The sequence below is a fragment of the Phaenicophaeus curvirostris genome, chromosome 10 (assembly GCF_032191515.1).
Source record: "Phaenicophaeus curvirostris isolate KB17595 chromosome 10, BPBGC_Pcur_1.0, whole genome shotgun sequence".
NCBI classification, from domain to species: Eukaryota; Metazoa; Chordata; class Aves; order Cuculiformes; family Cuculidae; genus Phaenicophaeus; species Phaenicophaeus curvirostris.
The window spans coordinates 4487265-4509009 of NC_091401.1; the positions used below are offsets into that span (position 1 = coordinate 4487265).

The 21745-nt window shown below is 38.4% G+C and overlaps 1 protein-coding gene across 3 annotated transcripts in view; it reads right to left on the reverse strand.

The window, feature by feature from the left end:
• Window positions 1–21745, reverse strand: part of ARMC9 (armadillo repeat containing 9) — a 64207-nt gene that overhangs the window by 17368 nt on the left and 25094 nt on the right. For all 3 annotated transcript variants that reach the window (XM_069864462.1, XM_069864460.1, XM_069864461.1), the window contains 10 exons: window positions 16803–16837; window positions 15554–15665; window positions 14521–14613; window positions 13137–13227; window positions 12115–12238; window positions 10061–10200; window positions 9158–9234; window positions 7266–7340; window positions 6084–6174; window positions 4726–4784 (listed from right to left, as the gene is read on the reverse strand). In XM_069864462.1, the coding sequence (XP_069720563.1) occupies window positions 4726–4784; window positions 6084–6174; window positions 7266–7340; window positions 9158–9234; window positions 10061–10200; window positions 12115–12238; window positions 13137–13227; window positions 14521–14613; window positions 15554–15665; window positions 16803–16837 (897 nt within the window). The remainder of the gene's footprint in view (window positions 1–4725; window positions 4785–6083; window positions 6175–7265; window positions 7341–9157; window positions 9235–10060; window positions 10201–12114; window positions 12239–13136; window positions 13228–14520; window positions 14614–15553; window positions 15666–16802; window positions 16838–21745) is intronic.

Sequence of the window (21745 nt, forward strand, 5' to 3'; positions counted from 1 at the left end):
TCATATATTTTTAAAACACTGCACGCTACTGCAAAGAGATTCAGTTCTCTTTGGCACATAAGGATAAACAAGCAGGTGGTATGAAATTAGGAGTTTTTGTGGATCTGCCCAAGTCAATGTAGTTAAAAACGAGAGACTGAAAACCCCCCAACCTGATGGCATTTCTCAGCCACGCTGGAGGCTGAGAAAAGGCTCCTCCCATTTTTTTTAAAAAAAATGAGCCCCAAACTTAAGGTAAGTCAAACCTAAAAAACTCAAATAAGCAAAAAACCTCAACCAAAAAAACCCACAAGAAACTTATTGTTCAAACAAAGAGGATAGTAGGGCACTTGACAGAAAATTTATCTGGATCTTTTTATAAATCACTATCACCTGAGCATAAATTCAAGTTAGACTACAGCAACTGGCAGTAAAAATACACTTAATCGCACCTTAAAATAGTCCATAGTCCTTCCTGAACAGAATACTATCATTTCATGAGATCCAAACACTCACATGCATATTCAGCACCTTGGGGCAGGTCCCTCTACCTTGACAAAAACACTGAAGTAATTTATTGCTGTGTATTCCCCAAGAAGGAAAAAAATCCTCAAAACATTTTTTTACTTATTTTCAAGAAACAGAAGCATAATTTTTTTGATTACTCAAGACAAGAAAATTCCTACTGCCGGGCTTTCAAGACCCCTCCTCATGGGTGCCCAAGAGCAGCTGGTTTTAGAGCAATGTGAAGCAGAAGCTTAACTCCACTAAAAAGAATGCCCACCAAACTTCGATGAAGCCTAGTGCACAAAGAAAATGAAAAGGAGTTTTGCTTTAGTGAGATTTAGACTCAAATAGTTTTAAATAGCCAAAGTAAGAAATACTTTCTGCCACAAAGACTAGCCAGTAACATGGATGTCTGGATAGTGCTCTACGAAAGCAGCAAGAGCTAAAAAAAGACTGGAGGTATGTACAGGGAAGGTAATTCCTACAATGGGAATGGCCAATTGATTCCAGTCTTTGTCTGGTGCAAAATAACAAGACAAGGATCGCTCCGACCAAGTAGGTGTTGGCTTCCCTGGAGCTCTACAGCTTTGCTTTTTTTAAAGTTTCATGAACTCTGTACCAAATGACTTAACATCTGTAATTCTTGTTTTGATTCAATTATTCCCATTGCTCATCATCTCCTCACTCACAGGCAAACAGAGATAAAAACCACAGACAAAGACCTCAATTCAGCAGCATCCAGTTCTACTTCGAAATATCCTGCCTAGTCTTCTACTGCAGATCTGAAAGGGCACAAGAAGCCTCCTACAGATGCCACGTTACCCCTGACAGCCTAGGTACTCTTCAGACATTGGATGCCTGCATGTGAACATCTGAAGCAGTTACTGAAATACCACCAATCGACACCGCGCTGTAATGTTCAGAGTAATTTTTTTTCCACAATTCATTTGTTTATGTGTGGATTTAATGAAAAAAAAGCCCCTTAGTCCTTCTGTAAGTGTTCTGAAGATACACAGCTGGCTCCCTGTTCACCACTGCTCACAGCCGGCAGCAGACACTGGCAGCAAAGTACTTTAATATAAAGGCCTAAAGTGCTGTGATTAGGTCTGTGATTAAAAGCTCTTTCTTCCAATGTGTTCTCTAGCTGAAGTGTTATTTTCACACTGCGGTTTAATGATTCTATTGTCAGGTGCTGAGTGAGGAGGAATCAGAGGGCGTCTGATAAATTGTCATTGTACAGTTATCTAAGGTAGCTCAAAACTATAGCCAAACTTTTCAACTGGAGCTATGATAGAGATTAGATTAGATTAGAGCTACACTAGCTTGTAGAAGCAGCTTTTAAAGATAGTCCAAGTCAAATAAAAAGCAAATGTAAAGATCAAAAATACTGAAGATAAAATAAGCTAGTACTTAACAGAACAATCGAGAGAATATTAAGCACCAGGAAATATGTGCTGTGACTGTGGCTGTCAACACACCCCAGCTGGCTAACATAACAAAGGTGGAGATGTACTCCAGGAACCAGTGCATTCTCAGCTGTGCACTAGTGAATTTAAAGTTCAGCAGACAAACGCAAAGGCCAATTTATTTCTGAATAATAGCATATATAGACATCTTTTACGCAGTTTACACGGTCCAGTGTCACATATTACGGAATCTTAATTTTCTGAGTGCACGATCCCAGAAATATCCTCCAACAGCTCAACCACGTTTAGGAGAATGTGGTCATTATCACAAGACCTGCTCAAAGCCAAGACCTAAAAAACCCCCTAAATTAAACACAGATAAAAGCAAAAAACAAAAACAAAACCAACCAAAAAAAACAAAAACAAAACATGAGAGGTAATAGTAACAGTACGGGGAACCTTTGCATGCTCTTGGAAACAATAAAAGCTGAGGCAAAACCTGCAAACTGAGACTGCATGAGTCTTTTTGTGGTTTCTTAAGTTATGAAGGTGTAAGTACTGGTATTAAGTAAATCAGCAACAACCTATAAAATCAGCAAGCAGTTTGAATACCCACCATTAAACTGTTGATATATGGACACATTCTGAAATACATCCAGGGCACAGTAGCTCTTAAAAGTTATGTAAAGACAAGGCTTCTGATAAAGTTTTCCAAAACTTTCTGTTGCCAGATCACAATATCAGATGTTATTGCAGAACCCCAAAGAACAATAACTCACTGCGTTTCCAAAACACAAAAGGGCTCCAAATACTGAGGCAGCGAGTCAACACATCTTTGCTTTTTTGACAAAGTAACAACATTCTCCACTTTGCATAGCATTTTGCTGTCGTGCTGTTTGTAAACTGTATATTCTAAACTGAGGGACTAAGAAACCAGGCATCCTTGCAGAACAGAATTAAGAGTTCCTAGCAGCAATAAGGATTTAGAATGTGCCACAATTAACATTGCACTGGAAATAGATTTAGAATTGGCTTACTGAGATTCTTTTAATATAATGGCTGCTCTGTTCCAAAAGCCTACTATTATTTTTGAGTTAAATAAAAAAAAAGTGACAGAAGTCTGTCCTAAGTGTTCAGTGGTAAAAATGCATTTTGAAATTATTTGACCCTTGGCTGGGATTGTGAGCAGCAGCAAAATGTCTGGAGGGTACGAGTGGATTGGAGAATTCACCTTCTTTTCATTCCCAAAAGCAGGTAAAGTTCAACACTATCACGCAATTCAATGCCACACCTGTCATGAAGGAGTTCCTTAACTCTGTGCTTTCCCAACAGAACATGGTATCCTTCAAAATAGTATATGAGAGTTCAGGTGAAAATATCATCACCTTAGATTCTCACAATACACCTACGATCAGAGCGTTGGAACATCCAGTAATGGGTGTTAGGCAGCATATTAAACAAAGTGAAGTTATAATCGTCAGAAATCTCACACATCAATCACTGATTTTGGGTGGCAGCAGTGGACAGATTACTGGAAACTGACTTGAGAACCGCAGGAGGTGAAGCAATTACAATAACTTAATCCTTTTAGAAAAAAAAAAATACCGTACCCCTTCAGAACAAAAGGGGAAGAGACAATTGTTAAATAAAGCTTCCTTGTAGTTCTACACGTATGATGTCAACATGGTTCTAAATTTAGGCAAAGTCACAAGGGTAATTAGTTCATGTGTTCACCCCTTGTGTGTCACAACACAGAAGCCACCTAAATAATGCAACCAGTGCAAAACTTCCCCGGACACTGCCAGGTAAAGGCTGGATCCTGCAAGGTGCTGCATTCCACGACAGTCGAGAGCACACCACGCCTTTTACAACCAGGACACTTACATTTTTCTCTGCTTTCAAAACAAAAGATCCAACACCCACTTGAAAACGCACTCAGTCACCCTGCAGTAACCAGGCAAGTTTTACATCATGGCACAGTTGTCACTGCTTACCAGCATTTGCATTAACGTGCAACAAACTAGGAAAAGGCATCCATGACTGACTTGGTAAGTTTTGCGTGTCTGATTATTTGTTGGTTCAGGACAAACACTTTTTGTCTAGAAATTTGGTTTTCAGTAAATATGTTCTCAAGTAATATTTCTAAGAAAAGAACATTTTGCAGAGATCAGAAATTCTCAATGTCACCGAATTCTTCAGGGCAGATAGACAACATAAACATGCGTGCACATATACATCAATCTAAATATGTTCAAACAGCATTCCAAGGATATGTACCATAGCTGTTCTTTAGATTTCTCATACAAGACTTTTTGATGAAAGAAGTGTTTGGTGGTAGATTTCTTGCAGGTAAGACTCCCATGTAACTACCTATGTGATACATTGTCAACCTCTCCCATCCACTTACAGGCAACACAGCAATTGTAATATCACTTGGGACAGATAATGATACCATTAAAAAAAGTAAAAACTTGTTTACAAACTATTCTGGCGATGTACTAGTTCATTTGCTTCCTTTATTTTTAACCACTGAAATGGGTTTCTTAGAAAGTAAGGTTTCTAGGGCTACAGTAACTCCTCATCTCTTCAGTAATTTCAAGCTATAATCCTTTATCACAGAGGTGGTGACTTGTCAAAATAAGAGGATTTCAAATGAAGATAAGGTAATGGAAACAGAACCAGTTTTGTTGTTAATACACCCCAGTAATTATATAAAAATAAAAGCTGAACCAAATAAAACCCCCAAACCCCAAAGTCTGGCTTACTGACAAATATTTTCTGTCCAGAAGGATAAGGATTTTTCTAAAAGGTGTCAGAAGGCTTTTAAACTTACTTCCCCATCTTCCTCTTCCTCTTCATCATCAGACACAATACTATCATTTAACGGCTCTTCTAGAAAGAAGCAAAATGAAACGATGTAAGATTATGTGTGCAACTTAACAGACTCTCTAATTATTGCCCCTCTTTCAGAACAGTAAGATTTAGCTTGCTTCTCACACAGACACTCCATTCTCTTCATGGCAACTACTTGAATTATTTGCTCCTACAAAGCATTCTAGAAATCACTGAAATTAATTCATATGCAGGCAAATGGCACAAACGCACAGTCTAGGACAGTTCTTTTCTCACAAACCCCACTATGACGTCTCAGTGTATTTACTCATGACTTGAATGAATGCGCATGCACTTGCAAGTTTGTCTGTCTTTTAAATAATCTTTAATGAAAGACTATCTATCCCTAAAAACAGTTCAATATTATACTGCTTTTATATATAAAAAGACAGTATTGACAGAGAATACTTATTATAACACTCGGACAAACTCACTTTCTTAGAAAAAAACAGCCAGGCTTACACTGGAAATCTGTATGCTCAACTTCTACTTACTGATCAGACAAAATCTTTTAAAAATACCATTCATGCGTAGAAAAGCAGCCATTCTATAACCTTGATGAAGAAACATTGCACAGTGGCAATACAGTGCTTAAATACTTTATTTGTTCTTATACAAGCTAAGACCATAAGACATGCTTGTCTCCTGCTCTTTCCAAAAGCCAAAAAGAGCAGTCAAACTTGTTCTATTTTCACTGTATAGAAAGATTTAATCACAACTAATGTCCTTTTCATTATTTGCTTTCTCTTTCTTCAGCTTTCCTTTCAGTCATAAGGAACAGGACACGTATTACGTAATCTACCTCCTCATCCTTGGCTGCTTTAACAAAGCATCTACAACTTCTGGGACTTATCAACACGCAATACGGTCTCTGCCTCCTACTCAGTATAAGACATTTCAGATAACAAAGCTGCACTCCTCAATAGAGCAAGAGATGAGCAGAGACAGACCTAGTCCCTATATCCTGTAACAAATTGTATCACCTGTTTATTTTTGCAGTTGACAGCAGTTTCTCATTACTGCAAGGCTACTGACATTAAAGAAAACAGCCAAGGTCACTATTTACAGTCCCAACACTTTGGGATCGAGAATGACTCAGCCTTTTCATTTTTTTCTTTATAATTTTAACACAAAAGGAAACGTTAAAATACATCTTACATTCAAATCCTGACAATCCCTCCCTCAGACCATCACATAATTGTTACTCTTTGAGAGTTTCTACGCCAAGTAAAAACATCAGCCTTTTTACAGCTTTTGTGAAAGATTTACAGCTCAGAGAGCTGCATCTGTTCTTCTGACCTGAATTGAGCTGCTTGATAATAAATTCGATCTGTCGGATCATCTCTCTATTTCCTTCCTTGATAAAGCAGTGCAGAATTTCTTCCATTCCCTGTATGTAGTGGAAAACATTGCTAGATTAGTGTTTCATGTGATCACAGTGACAGAGTTAGCTAAAAATGTCATTGTTTTGTCAGGAAAAACAGAGGCAGTGTGAAATAAACCACTGCATCTAGCTCTAAGCACTTCATTTTGTCCATACATTTCCAAAAGGCAAAAGAAATACGTGGTCTAGACTGGTTCTAGATTTAAATACATTTAGATATTCATTTAGATTTAGGTTTAATATCCATGACAACAGCAGATTTTTACAACAGATCTTCTACTTCTGCCTTCTGAAGTCAGTACACAGTCACTAGAAAAGGGCAAATTTGCATTCAAAGAGACAATAGTCCAAGGTTCAGACAAGGAAAGCAAAAAAAGGAAGCACCAACTAGGACCTTCTCTTAACTCCAGTTTCTCTCTTTGTGGCCCCTTACAGACTTGATGTTGTGTCTTTACTCATTCAAGATGACTTCCAATCCTCTGCATTCTTCGAGATGAAATATCTGACAACAGTTACATCTGCATAACTCTCTAGGTTAGTTGTTAAGATACAAAGATACTCTGCTACCCCAGGAATGGCTTCCTCAAATCCGGAAGTTAAGACACGTTCACTACCACTTGACTAACTTTCACAGGAGATCAATTCCTAGTCCTGCTAAAACCTTCCTCCTGCTGCTTTCCCCAGCTAACCACGCCTCTACCAAGCAGAAACAAAAGCAACAAGAGGAACTCCTCCTCTTAGTGGCTATTCATTGGTGCAGATTGAGTTAAATAAGTAGCAGGTCAGAGAAAGCATCTCCTGGGCTACATCCAGACTATTATGTTCTAGATGGATGACAATATTCTAAAATAACACCTTTAACTTACAATTTAGACAGAACCCTTCAGCTACACTCCTGTGAAAAGAACAACAAATACGGCAAAAGTGTTTGAGACATAACATTGATAACTGCCTGGATATCAAATGTGGAGGGTCTCTTGTGGATTCTCTTCTCTACTGCCATGGCTTCACAACCCTGCTGTGCACTGCTCTACACCTGTGTATGTGCCATCTTTGGCACACACGTTGATTTTGCTATGCAAAGCAGCACTTCTTACCATTGCTCTGGCTTCTTCTCGGACAGATGGGACTGCAAGAATGCTGTACAGCGCTCCATTTACATATGGTTGTATCTAAGTGGAAGAAATAGTCATAACACTATGAAAACCTTTCAATCACCCGCTAACTAGAAGCAGAATTTCAGAGTGAAGGTGCAGAACAACTACTTTCAGGGAGTTAGATCAGGCTAACTGGCACATGCAAAATTTCCACTTGGGAAAGAGTGGACTTTTAGGATGCAAATATACTGTCATATGGTTGCTCTAAATCAGTACTGCTGCATGTGAACTTCTTCCCACCCCTTCTGAAAATGTGTTCTTGCAAACTGACCTAGCCCTGCACAAAAAAAAGGAAGAAAAAAGAAAACACAGAAAAGCAGAATAACGATGATGTTAGTTTGTGACAAACACTATTAGCAGTACAAAAAATAGGACAAGGAACAGGGATAAGACTGTGCCAGCATGAACTCAAGACACTGTAGCCTTAGGCAGGATGATAAAAGTCCTAGTAACTTGAAACGCCCATCCTTTCACTCTGCTGGCTGTTACTGTCCCTCAGTAAAGGCAGAAAAACAGCTAGCAAGAAAGCTCTGCATGATGGTTCAGGAGAGCGACCAGATCTGTCAAACTAGTTTTATCAGCATCTGTGGCCAGTTACTTCTGGAGCACGAAGATTTCCAGTTGTCCTCTGTCTATGCCCTTGGAAAAATGAACATTGAGCTAGGCTGGGAGCAGCGGAAACAAGAAAAGATAAGGGACTGGGATTTACACAAGGATTCCACAACTTCTCAGAAAGCTCTCCTGGTTGTCTTCTATCTCTGACTTTGATAACAAAACTTGTATCAGCTGCACTGGTACAAACTAGGTTGTGAGAATGTACCCGAGAGAAATTTAAAGGCCATTTGAAGGGGAAGACTTCAATAGTACTTCCTGAATTCCTGAATTCAAAAAGCATTTTCTAAATACTTCAGTCCAGGGACTGGGAAGTTATTTCACATTAGAATTAACTCCCCTCACTCATAAAACCTGGTGATACAATCATTGTATGTAAACATAGGACACTAGAGTTTGTTTCATTTTTACTAGAAGTAAAAAAGTTGCCTTATGCAATCATCAAGGAATCATTCTAGTATACCCTGATAAAAATTCCATCTCCCTCCAATTTCAATTTCAACAATAGTTGCCTGCATTTTCTTTTGCCTTGAATTGTACACCCAGGTTAAAGAAATGCCCCTCTGCAGAGAGGGCTGAAGTAATGCTTCAGAGTGATGTGCTGAAAATTATTAGGTAGAAATAACTAGGCATTTTTAGCATTTGCCTCTGGGGTAGTTTAATTTAGCACCCAGGATGCAAGAGTGTCTGGAGACAGAAGAGAAACTAACCCCAAAAGGGTTAAGTGGCAGGGTAAATGAACTGGTAGATAAAAAGCTTTTAGGGCTTGCATGTCAGGGGTGTACTGCTTTCTTATAATATTCCTCAAAACTACTAGCAAATTTGCTTCTTTGCACCTGAGGTTTTGCATAATGGCTTGCACCACGTATTGTTCATCTCATGAACTAGTTAAGCTTGAGATGATTTGTTTTGAGATGACATTTAAACAGCACCAGAAATGACAATCAGTAAGGCACTTGGACTGCATCACAAATGCACACTTCTTTCATTCTTAGCTGTCAACATATGTTAAAGGAAGACATATTATGCCTAGAAAGATCACTGCCCAACAAAACAAAATTTATGTAATTCTGAATTTTAGAAACACTTCACACAATTTAATTACATGAGAGTCTAACAAGGGAAACTAAACCAATTTACATTTCCTCCTTTCTTGCTTCTCTTATCTTTAATTTTTCTTTCCACCTTTTCCTTAACCCAAAAAATTGTTGTACAAATACCTCATGATTTTCATGGCCAAGAAGATCAGTGAGAACTTTGAGCACATCGTTTGCAATACTTGCACACATTTTCTTCCCTGCAAAGTGAATAAACATAAAAATGCATGAAAAAAATATAATAGATCAGAGCAAGCTTCTTTCTTGCTTCCTGAAATCAGTATGAAGTATAATTCACACAGAGCAATACAGTTCCTTTTTCCAGCCAAATGCTGCTCAGCGTAAACAAGCTGAAGTCAGTGGAGTTACTCTGGATTTATACAGTTGTAATCTTGGACAGGATGCAACAAAGTTTAACAAAAGCAGTATTCTGCTTACGGCAAGGAGTCAATTTTTCACCCTTACCTTACTTTCATTTTCTAAAAGGAAACTTACTTTAAGCTTCTTTTAAGTCTCTTGGACACAGACAGGTTCTTATTTTCTTGCGGGGGATCTCTGCATTGCAGAAGTGAAGCATGCAAGTATTTCATTCCACAAGGTGAATGTTCAGCTCCTTGCCATTATTAATCAACTCAAATTTGCTGTTCTGAAAATTCTGACTTTCTTTTATACAAACAAATCTCTTAGGCAAGCATAAAGCGTCCTTTGAAAAGTGGGCCTGCAATGTAGGAATGGCAGTCCTCACACACATGGATACAAAAAAACCCCCATCAAATCTTAAGAGGGTTCCACGGATTAACTGTTTTCTTAATTCTTTACGTTTTGGTGAACCTAACCTCCATAGTTTGGGATTATTGGGAAAGATGTGCTCAAAAGCATTGCTTATAATACTCAAACATCTAGCTGTGTGAATCCCTGCTACTAATTAGAGTCACTTGAAAGAATGCAGATACATCAGAAAAAAAGAACTCACAATCTTCCCCATGCTTTTCTTGGAATAAGGTTATAATTCAACATGGAAGATACCTGCACTCCGCAGACAAAGATTCATGAGCAAGGAAACAGAATACTGCAGAGCATAATCAGACAGGCAATCTGTATCTGTTAGAACATCAACCAGCCAGAAAATGAGCCCATCTTTTATCATTGCCGACTGCAGTGCACGTCTAGGATTAAAAAACAAAAAGCCCACAAAAATCAGACCAAAACATAAAAGAGCTTTTCAATACATTTACAATGAATACAAGCACATCAACACTCTACTTCATCTACTTGCTGTACTCCAGGATACCAACAACCCCCCCCCCCCCAAAACTACCCATTTTAGCAGAATCAATTAAACTTAGGAATTAACAAAGCCTGAAGATACTGATGATGCAGATTCTCATAGGGTTAGAGGACTAAAACATTGTTGCATGGGCTGGGTTTTTTGTGTTTTGTTTTGTTGGGTTTTTTTAAAAAATCTACAAACTGCTGAGGTAAGTTTCTTCATCATTTTCTTAGGCTTCTAGAATTACATTTTTCATTGTCTTAAAATTGGTTAAAAAAAGCCAGCTACACACAACAGACCCATAAAATAAATTATTTACTACTTCTGCCATAGCACTATGGCACTTTTGTACCGTTGATTTGACAAATGATTTTTTCTTAAATCTATTTGCTTAAGTCATGTATTCTTTTAACTCATCCTGTAGTTGCCCTCAAAGAGTATATTGAATGACATGCCAGGTGGTCAGCTGTGATCTAAACCAGAAATTCCTTCCTTTACAATACAAAAAAAAAAGTAGTACATACAGGTTGAAAGGTCTTACAGAAGAACAATATTTTTAAACACATTATTTCCAGTGGACAGTAAGTCTAAATTGCAAAGATCAAAGCAGGAATTTTCCTGGTCTTTGTCCTTGGGATTTGGATTAGTCTTGAAAGCTCATACACTTCCTCAGTCCTGGATCTTGCAACAGGTCTATGGCATGGACTGAGCAAATCAAGGGAGTATCCGACCACACATTTGAAAGAAAAAAGTCCCTCATGTCAAGTATCTGGAATTAACCTTCTATAAGATTAACTATTATTTTTTAGAAAGTAAAAAAAAAAAAAAGAAATCACATTTTCCGTAGCTTAGTGCCTAGGCTGTAAAATTCAAACTAACTTGTACTACCAACACTGCTTTAATAGAAAAATTATTTTCTCTAAGATTGGCTTAGGATTTCAGGCAGTAGACTGTGAAGACCTATTCTCTTTCATATCAAATATGCATACGGTATCATGTCAGGGAGCAGTGCAGAATTTTACCCAAAGCACATTTACACATGCTTCATCCAAAGAAGTTTTAAATGAGGCAAATCCAAAAGCAGCCCTCATTCTTCAACAAGCCCAAAGAAACAATGAAAAAATCCCCCACACCTGCAGTCTTAAATTTAGAAGTAAAGTGAATGAAAGTAACAAAGAAGAGCTAAATACATCCATCTACCTCCTCACATTTAGTTAACTATTCAGGGCTGAATATTCCTCCTGAGTACTGTGAAAACAGAGTTCCTAGATCGTATTTATTTGATAAGTGACAACATCATGCCCTTACTGCTTCTTCATGGTATTTCTTCTGTGGTGGGCGTTTGAGTCACACTGCTAATGCAAAAGTAAGAAACAATACAGCCCATGCATAGACAGCTCCAGGAAAGAGGATCAACAGGATGAGGATGAAATCCCTGAAAAATGTTTGCAGAAAGGACAATAAAAACCTTATGCTTTGGAATATGATGCCAGTCTTGTTTCTAGTGGGATCTTCAGAACTTTCTACAGCAATATTTTCACTTCGATTAATTAAGGAATACATATAAAGCGTGCGAGGCTATGGCAGGAGATGTACATTTACTTGAGTCTTGACAGCTGGTAGGAAGTTGGGTTAATTCAGTCAGCAAAACTGAGTTCTCCATAATAAATGACACCACTTTCATCAGTCATCAGAGGTTCTGATGATAGTTACTGGAAAATCAGCTGCTCTTCTTTCCTCCCTGAACAGAGCCTAACTAGCCTGCATTTCCTCTCCCTGCTGTCACCACTGAGTGCTGTGCTTTCATCACCTGAGGCTGAATTTCTGCAGAGCCCCCAGAACATTCTCCCATGTAAGGGAATCCTTGTCTTCAGCTTTCAGTCTCTCCTCCAGCATTCGCAGCAACACTGGGTTCTGGGAAAGGTAGACACGACCTGGTGCAAAAAGTGATGAAAGAACAGATGCTGAGATATGAGCTTATGACAGAAAAGTTCCCTCTCCTTAGAAAAGTAAGCAGGATTGACCTTAGTTTCTTCTTGAAAAGCCACAATCTTATGCCAAAATCCAAACAAACCTGTACAAATGAGTTTTCTAGCAGACTAGTTGCATCCAATCCAATCAGTTGGGGCATTCGAGACCCCATCTTGCCAAGTTAGTACCACACAGAATCCATTATTCCCCCTTTCAGTACACACTTTCTGATCTATCACAGTTTTGTATACTCTAGGAAAAGCCCAAAGACATCCAAAGAGCTCAGAAAAGTCAGGTGCCCCGTTATTATTGACTTGAAATGGGATTTCAGTTCTCAGCAAGAATTCGCTCCTTAAGCGACACCAAATCAAGGGCTGATTTGGGACAGGCAGAGAAACAAAGCTGTACATACATGCAACCAAACAGTTAGTAGTGATGCAGAAAGACTTATTCAGGTGAGGACCAGGAAGACACAAGAGCAGCTGCATTAACTACTGTTGCACAGCTTGGTAGCAGGTATGCCTACAGGTTCTTTAATTAATGGGGATTTTTCTTCTTTTTCCTTTTTTTCCCTTAACCCTCATGAAAAGACTGAAGACTGTATCAAAGGCGGCAACTGAATAAGATCCCACATAGACCACAAATCATCAAAAGAAGTCAGAAACGCTGAGTATATAGTATTAAAAGAAAAGCTTTCCTGATAACAAAAAAAACCTGTTCTGAATGCACTTAAAGGCCAGTGAATCCTTAGAAAAAGGGTACAAATAAGGTTTAAATTTCAACACACAGTGACATGTACATGTGAAGTATCTACAAACCAGCATTATATGAAATGTCTTTTTTTTGCAGCAAAACTCTTACCTTCTGCCAAGGAAGCACAAGCATTGATGAGCCTGGCCATATACTGTCTGACTACCTCACTTTTAGAATGCAATAATCTGAGGACACTTCTCTGAAAAAGAAAGCAAACATTAATAAAACCTCACCAAAGCAGGAAAAAACAAGGTTAGTCTTTTGTAATGTCTTAAAAGGCTCATTAAATTTTCATAAGAAATAAACTTTGAATGCATATCAATATCTTAAATAATGTCAAAAGTGACTTAAAATTTCACAGTTTGGGGTTTTTTTATTTTTTTTTGTTCGGGGGACTGAAGGAGAGATGGAAAAATGAACATATAAGCAAACTAGAGCTCCCTCAGGTCAGCCTGTTAAAACTCTATTAAGCTCCATGGTGTAGGGTGAGAATTATAATGAACCAACACTATTATCAGTTACAGCTGATATCTAAAACTAATATTTGGTCAGTGTAAAAAAACCCAAACCAACATATCCACCAGTTTTGTTGATGAACTTAAATAAAGAAGTGTTACCTGAACAGGAATGCCTTTGTTTGACAACTAAGAGTGTGGGAAAGCAGCTCAGTAATTTACCAAGAATACCACATAGCAAACTATTATGAATCTGTTTTACTTCAAGCATTACTTATTCATACAACTTTCCTCTTACAGAAATTTACAGAGAGAAACACAGATCATTGATTTAACAATCCCTTAACTTTTCTAGTGAAGTTACTGTTGCAATGACAATGGGAACCACAATATCACGAGCAGGCCCACTGCTTCAAACAGCTAGGGAACTCAACTATGCACAAAGTTCACAATTACAAAAAAAACCCACTTGCACTTTTGTTAGCCGTAGTGGATTAATCAGGGTCTGAAGCAATCATTCAAAAATCAACACACCAGCGATTCCCCTTTCTAAAGAAATCCATTCCAAATTAATTTAAATGATGTTGAACTTATTATTACAAGTGCATGAGATATTTCATACAGGTATTGAAACAGAAGTCCTAATGCAGTTATCCTGGATCTGTAAAATGGATTGGATGTATCATCTAACATCACATAATCTCTCAAAAAGAGACAAAGCATCCAATAAACAAAAGCTGACTCCTACATGAGGGGCTCATAGTCTATTAATGAACATCAAGCACTAGAAGAGGTGACAAACTTCCACTTGTCTACAAGAACTGTATCTACACGGAGAGCTGTTGTAATGCAAAGCTTTACTCGCCACATTTTAAGACTGGGACACAGAATTTAAGTGTATCACATGATTTCGGCACTACTATTTCCCCTTCCATCTCCCCATCTTCCAGAGTGTGATAAGTTTTTCTGATCAGCACTTAATAGAAACAAATTAGCGATACCACATACAAGTTGGAAGAAAACCCTTTTCTGCTGACCTGACAGTTACTGTGGCAGTCTAGGAGGTCATTACTGATGTAGGCTTGCAGGACAGTGTCTCTCTGTTCTCCAGGATATGACGTTGTCAATCGCTAAAATAAACATCAACATAAATAAACAAGTCAAATAAGTAAATAGCAATGTGAATTGATGACCACCAAATATTTTAAAAGTGATAATATCCAACAGTTAAGAAAACTCTTCTCATGAGGAGAAGGAATTCAGCCTCAGTGATCTAAGGGAAAGAGATAAAATGAACTGATCTGATCCCAGCTCAATGACCCACTACAAAACTATTATTTGGGAGCTGTCATCAATGTCCATACAGGAAGGATACAGCATTACTTCCCATAAAGTTAAAAGCTCCTCTAATAGCTAAAGATGTGGTGCTTTTCTGAAGTATCTGAGATATTAGGCTAGAAGAACCACTGGTCAGATCTAACAGATGGTTTTTTATGTGAAAATGGACATTGAAGCTTGATCAGAACTCCACTATTATCAGCTTTTACGTCTGTCACTTTGAATGCATTGGCTTCCTTTCCATCAGGAAAATGTAACTTCCTGTTGTCACCTTTACTTTTCTGAAATACCATTGCATGATCAGAGCCAAACAAAATGTAGGCTCTTGTAAAATGCCTTCATGATACAGGAGAACTGATGATTAGAGTCAGGTATTTCTTTGATACAGCAATATTTACATAACCTAAAACCGGGCAAACATAGAAAAAGGAATTGCTTAAGCCGACAGTTTCCTTAAAAACACATAATAAATTACTTCCCCTGAAGATCCCAGGGATTCCCATCCAGCTTTCTTCTGACGGGTAAAGTACTACTACAAATACACAGCCAGTGCTGCCTAGGCTTTCTTCAGTTTCTCAAGAACCTCAGGAAGCTTCACTGACAGGGAGAAGTTGCCTACAATGCTGAACTAACCACTAGAACAATCATCTCGCTTACAAGATAGATTTTTCTTTTTCTGCACCCCTCCAGAAGGGATCTATTCTTTATTTCTGCAGAGTCCATCTCCCTTACCCAGCGCAGAGCTTGCAGCAAGAAGGCCTTGAGACGGTCATTCCCTGTAACCAAATCCTTCTTCAGCTTCTCATAATCCAAAGAGGGCAACAATGGCACATCCTGCACCTTCCTACGATGCAAACAGGAAAGATGTTGATCAAAACTCTCTCTCTTTTTATCCAGCACAGCTGATGTTACTGAGGTGAGAAGAGCCAAAACAGGAAGTACCCTTCAGGAAAAGAGCTTCCACATTTTTACACCTTTGTTACTTTTATTACCACTACCATGTTAGAACAACAGACTTTTTAAACTTGAACTTTTTCACCACACAAGCAGCTCATTTACCATCTTAACTTGCAGATTCTAAACTCTGACAGTGAGCCAACTGATGATCTGAGCTTTTTAGTGGCACAAAACAACACAGTGACATCCTTCTTCACCCAAGGACACCAGGGCAGCAACTTGTGGTTATAAGCAGCCCCAGTAACAAGCTGCAGCTTGCATGCAGAAATGTCTTCTCCAAGGCAAAGGCAGCAGGCTGAATGGATTTTTCTAGGCTGGACTATGTTGGCTTAACAGAATACTTACTACAGGACCATTTTCCATGCACCGGTATTATCTCACTTTATTGAGTTTTAACACTGCAATAGAAGTTGCACTTAATAAAACTGCTTCTTGCCAATGCTTTAATTTTAAAATTCCAATGTATTCCACTAAATAATTTTTAGTCTTATCTTCCTGTCCTACCACTTTTCAAAACAAACTTTGTTACGTGTACAATTGTCCCTTTAATTATCTTCTAAATAGAAGCATCATAACAGTGTCTCAAAATTTTCACCTCAGATAGACCATCTCTATTTGATCTTACAAGCCACAATTTATTAAGTCAATCACAAAAAAAATTAAACTTGAAGCATCCAAAAATCTATACTACTGATTCTTCCTCCTCTCGGATTTGTGAGAAACAATGCAATTACAACAACAGGACTGTACTGTGCGGAAACAGCAAAGTACAGCAACCGGCTCACAGGTTTGGAGAAGCAGATTTACTGGATTAACAACATCCTGCTGAAATTAGGATGTTGCTGAACCTGCCCAACAGAAGAATACAGAGCACACAATACGTGCATACAATGTTCCCTGAGATCAGAGGAAGCACACGGGGGTCGAGTGATTCCCATTTGCAGACAACCAGCAATGTGCTTCAGTTCATAACCCCTTTTCCTCCTTTTACCAAAATAAATGAAGCTCAGCAATAAATACTTACACAGGGGCTAAAGATGCTCTTAACATTGTGGAAGCCTGGATCAGAAACAGAAAGAAAAAGAGAAATCACAACACATTAGTCCAAATTTCATACCAAGAATGTTACTAATGAAGTTCACAGTGAATTCTTTCACTAAGCTTCTGCAGCTCTTTTCCTGTAAAAGCTATGTTGCATATTAGAAACACAGCCAAAGAAAACAACAGTGTTTATCTTTTTTCCCTTAAAGTGTTTCACAGGTAAAAGCCTCATCTGTTATGATCTGGCTATAACTTCATTGTCATACTCCAAAAACTATCTATATTTGAAGAATTTAGAAAATAAATAAAAGGGGAAAAAAGGAGTACAAACTACCTACCATCTAAAACCAACTGAGGTAGCCTAAGACCTTGTTAAACACATTTATTGACTTAAAAAAATTTAACACCTTAAAGCTGTGATAACATTCCACTGGAGACCTATCATGAATTATAGCACCCAAACTTGCTACAATTCTCTGTTTTGACACTGTTATCAGAGTGCCTGTTGCTGCTAATATATATCCCTGTGTATAACTATTAATATGTAAAGAAAAGACTATTAATTCTAGCACAGATAAAACCAATACGGAACAGCACAGCATTCTCAGTGGTTCTGCCAAAGATAAGTAATTTAAGCCTGGATAATTCCTCTTGGATGCAGTGTGACATATAGCATATGCAGCCACCACTGCCACGCAAAATATCAACATCATATAAAAGTTTTCTGCTTTAGTAAATATTTTTCACTAGAGCAAACTGTAGGTGAGCCAAGAAGCAGCAATTCTGGCATAAGAGTGCTTCATATCACACATTCTGATGTCAACTACATGTCACATTTGCAGAATATTCAGTATCATCTCTTTGTGTTGATCTCCCTACACACTTTCTAAAAAATCTCTCATTACCATTTATGCCTTTAAAACTGGCCTCCTCTTCTAACCTAACATTTTTCAATGGAAGCTATATAACCGATGTCTATTGTCAGAAGCAAACCCGAGGGATTTAAGAGACAAAAAGCATGAAATATCATAGAGAATATTGAATTACTCCAGCTGACATATTCTTGAACAGTACCTCATTCGGAATACAAGGAACTGCTCTCTTGTAGGGGAAATAAGCTTATAGGTGCATTGGAAAGCATTTTATGCTATGTTTAAGTCAATGAATGACTTGTACACAATAAACAATTAACAGGTCATACACTTCAAAATTAATCTGTCTTGACAGAAGTTCTCAACTCATATTTTACTTTGCACAATAGGAAAGCCTTTCGAGGTATCATATCTACTTACACTGGTTTCCCCTCATTTATCTGCATTCAGTTTCCTTAGCCCTTTTTGAAAAATACCAAAAGTTAAATTTTATTTAAACAAAACTGTTTCCCTCATCAAAACCTATCATCTTGCACCTGACTGTGCAATAAAATCACGAATCATTTTTGTTGTCTTCCTCAGCACTGTCCTCCATTAAAAGAAATCGTAGGATGTTAAAGGAAGAGAAATGACACAGTCCTTGAAGATGAAAAGGTGAGACAAAGAACAGTAGTGAGAAAAGAAATAAAGCCAGTCACTACGAGTAAACAGATATACAGAAAAGCTCTCTGCTTCTCAGCAGTCCTTTTTACCCACCACTTTGCTGCTTTAGAAAGACAAGCATGTGCTCCAACCAATATCTAACTAAAGGATATATAAATGGTAAAGATATATGTACCTCCCTTCCACAGGAATAAAACTTTTTGGCAAGTGGAAGAATTTGCAAGCTTTTATAAATTTCAAACTACAGAAACTTCAACTGGAAAACATTTAGATTTTTGAAAATCAATTTTTTTAAGCTAGCAGATGGAGCACAGCAAAGCATTTAGTACAGTTTGGCTCTGTACTCTACCCACTCTAAAGAGGCACCACACAGCGGAGCAAACTCTGAGTGTCAGACCACCAAGATGAAGAGCCTTCAGTGTCCAGCACTCACTTCTCTGATTAGACCAGATTTTATCAGTTCGGAACCTGCACAGGAAGAAGGAAGCTCACTCAGGCTTTTGGTATTTCTGGGAAAGCAATACGGATACAGTTCATATCATGTCAGGTTCAGTGAGGCAAAACAGAAAAGGCAAAAGTTTCTCCGGGCGAGTTCACCCTTCTCTGCACTTTCGTTTCTGAATCTGACCGACCATGGTCTGCACCACTGACGAGCAGAAAGAATGCAGCCACGTTACAGGCAGAGATTTCCTTTTATCTATGTGATTTTGCCTACTTCCTTCATCTACATGATTGTAATTAGTCATAAGGAAGCTAATTTGTATCTCTCCAGTATGGCATTCTGAGTTTGACACTGGCTTGGTTGTCAGGAAAAACACTAGTCGTGATTCAGCTACTGCAGACAGAATTTAAAGATGTTATTTCACATCTCTGGGCCTCAATTTTTCGAATTTGGAAAGCAGATATAGGCATCGATCTCTCAAACAAGCTGTTGAGATCCAACAATGAACAGCGTGAAAGAGCTGAAAATTATTATTTTACAATAAACAATCAAAAGCTCATCACACAACTACCATAAACAGCCACCCAACAGATCTAGACTTCGATTATGACAGAATAATTCTGCAAAATAAGTTAGCAATAGCTGATAAATTACAGCAACAACTCTGGTGCAAGTATTTCCCTGGTTTTGCAATTCATGTAGGTCTCTATTTTAAGTAATTTTATGAGGACAGTAAAACATTGCTAGAGAATTCTGTTTCTTCAGTGGATATTTTTTGGCAGTTACACAACCCAGCAGCTCTCCTGTGGCTCAGAGGGCTAAGATTTTGGGTTCCTTGGGCCAGGCAGCTGAGGCATCCTGTGAAGCACAGAGCTCCTGTTCTTTAAGCACACAGTCCTCTGCCTCACAAAGCACCGTGCCCCATACAAACAGGGAAGGGTAAACATGGATTACAAATTCCCTAGCAGGCAACCCACCAAAGCAAATATAATTCAGCCTCAGCACCTCCTTTTGCATTCCACTAGGTGGTATTTGTTTGTTTCCGTTTCCCCTCTTTGGTACGGATCTACATGCCCCTAACCTTAACCCCAACCCACCAAAACAAATACACCTCAGCCTCTGCAACTCCTTTTGCATTCCACTAGGTAGTATTTGTTTGATTCAGTTTCTCCTCTGTGGTACTGATCCATGATGTCCCGGTCTCAGGATATTTACCAAGTTAATTATCTTTACATAACCTAACCCCAAAAGCCCTGTTGAGCTCTAGTTCCCAAATTGCACATTAGCTCTAACAGAATTAAAACCACACCTAAGATACAGCTTGGTCCTACAGATCGGCTCTTGGACCCACTTGCATCAGCACGCTTACGTCATTTAAGACATATAACCTGTGGAAAAAGGTCATAGACTTCACCATTTTCTCTGTTCACAGCAGCTCAGCGCCAAGCTTCAGCATGCACTGCTGCTAGCAGGACTGCCAGCTGAACCAGCCCTCACCCCTCTCAACACACTGTCACAGAAAGCAAAAGCAAAAGATTCTCAGGAATAGAAACCTCCGCACCACCAAGTTAATAACAAAACTTTTTCCAAGTTTTCTGCAAAACATTAGCCATATGCTTTTAAAAACGGACTTCTTTGTTGCAGATACATATATAAACATGAAGAGTTTTTAGGAACAAGGGGATACATTTAATTGAGAAAAAGGTTAATGTTGAAGTCTGGAAGTGGGCAGAATAGACCCCAATTTGGCCTTTTGTTTTTTTGATGCTCACAGATCTTTTCTTCCTTTCCTCAGGTTTGTTCTCAAATCTAAATGCTGAACTCTGACATCTTGTCATTTCTGTTCCAATAGTGCAAAAACTCCAACTGTACCGTGGTTTTGAGAGAGGGAGTATTTGAATCCGGGGAAGTTGGGACTTATTTACAAATAATAGCTGCTTTTAAGTAACTGGTCAAGATAAAGTAAAACAATCTGCACTGGGAATTCATAATAATCAAAGCACTCTGGAGCAAATAAATTCTTAATAGTATTAGAAGCATTATGACCTTCTCCAGGTGATGAATCCAAGGCTACAGACTGAAAGGCAGAGTTAGAGGCACTGCTGACAGGTAACTTCCTCATCACACATCCAGCATGTCAACTACCAGATGATGCCTCAAGTCAACCAAGTTTACAACACTTGCCTTTACTACTGACTTTCTTAGCTTAAAAAGCACTTGTTTCCTCAGCATTTTCTCCCAAGCTCTTTCCCCAGTCTTACCTTTGCTGGAACAGATTAAATATTAATTCAAGCTTTGGGGTAACAGTATTCCTTAAATTGCCATTGAATGAAAAAGTGCAAAGAACATGGGACATATATGACTCATCTGCAATACATGACTCCTGACATTCATAGATTTAAACTTGAAAAAAATATTTTTCATGCAAAACCTATCTTTAGACAGAAGCGTTTGCCATAATTGAAACACATGCAGAAACCAGTGGTCTTACAGAATGGAAAAGAAACAAACACAAGAAAATAAGCCCAAGCACAGCTCATTCTGGAAGGATCACGAAGTACAACTTATGTTTGTACTGGTTCTTTCCAAAGCCAAACCAGGTGCCATATCAAGTCGAATAATTCTGTCACAATGCAGATTAGCCACAGATGGCAGCTCTTCATTTTTGAACAAAGCAAGGCATGAATACAAACTGTATGAAATAAAACAAAGCTCAAAGGCGGAAGCAGGGCAGGGGAGGAATCAATATTTATAAAAGAAAACAGATGCATTTCCTACGCAAGCCAAAACCACAACTGATTTTATCAAATACTGTAGCCCTGTGTTCAAACCAACTCCAATTTGCTATTTGATGTATATATTCATAATATGCTGAAGGCTAAAGCTGAAAGTCAGATTCTGTCTTCAGTTATCACTCTGAAAGTGTGCTATAAGAATTCAGTGTTAATT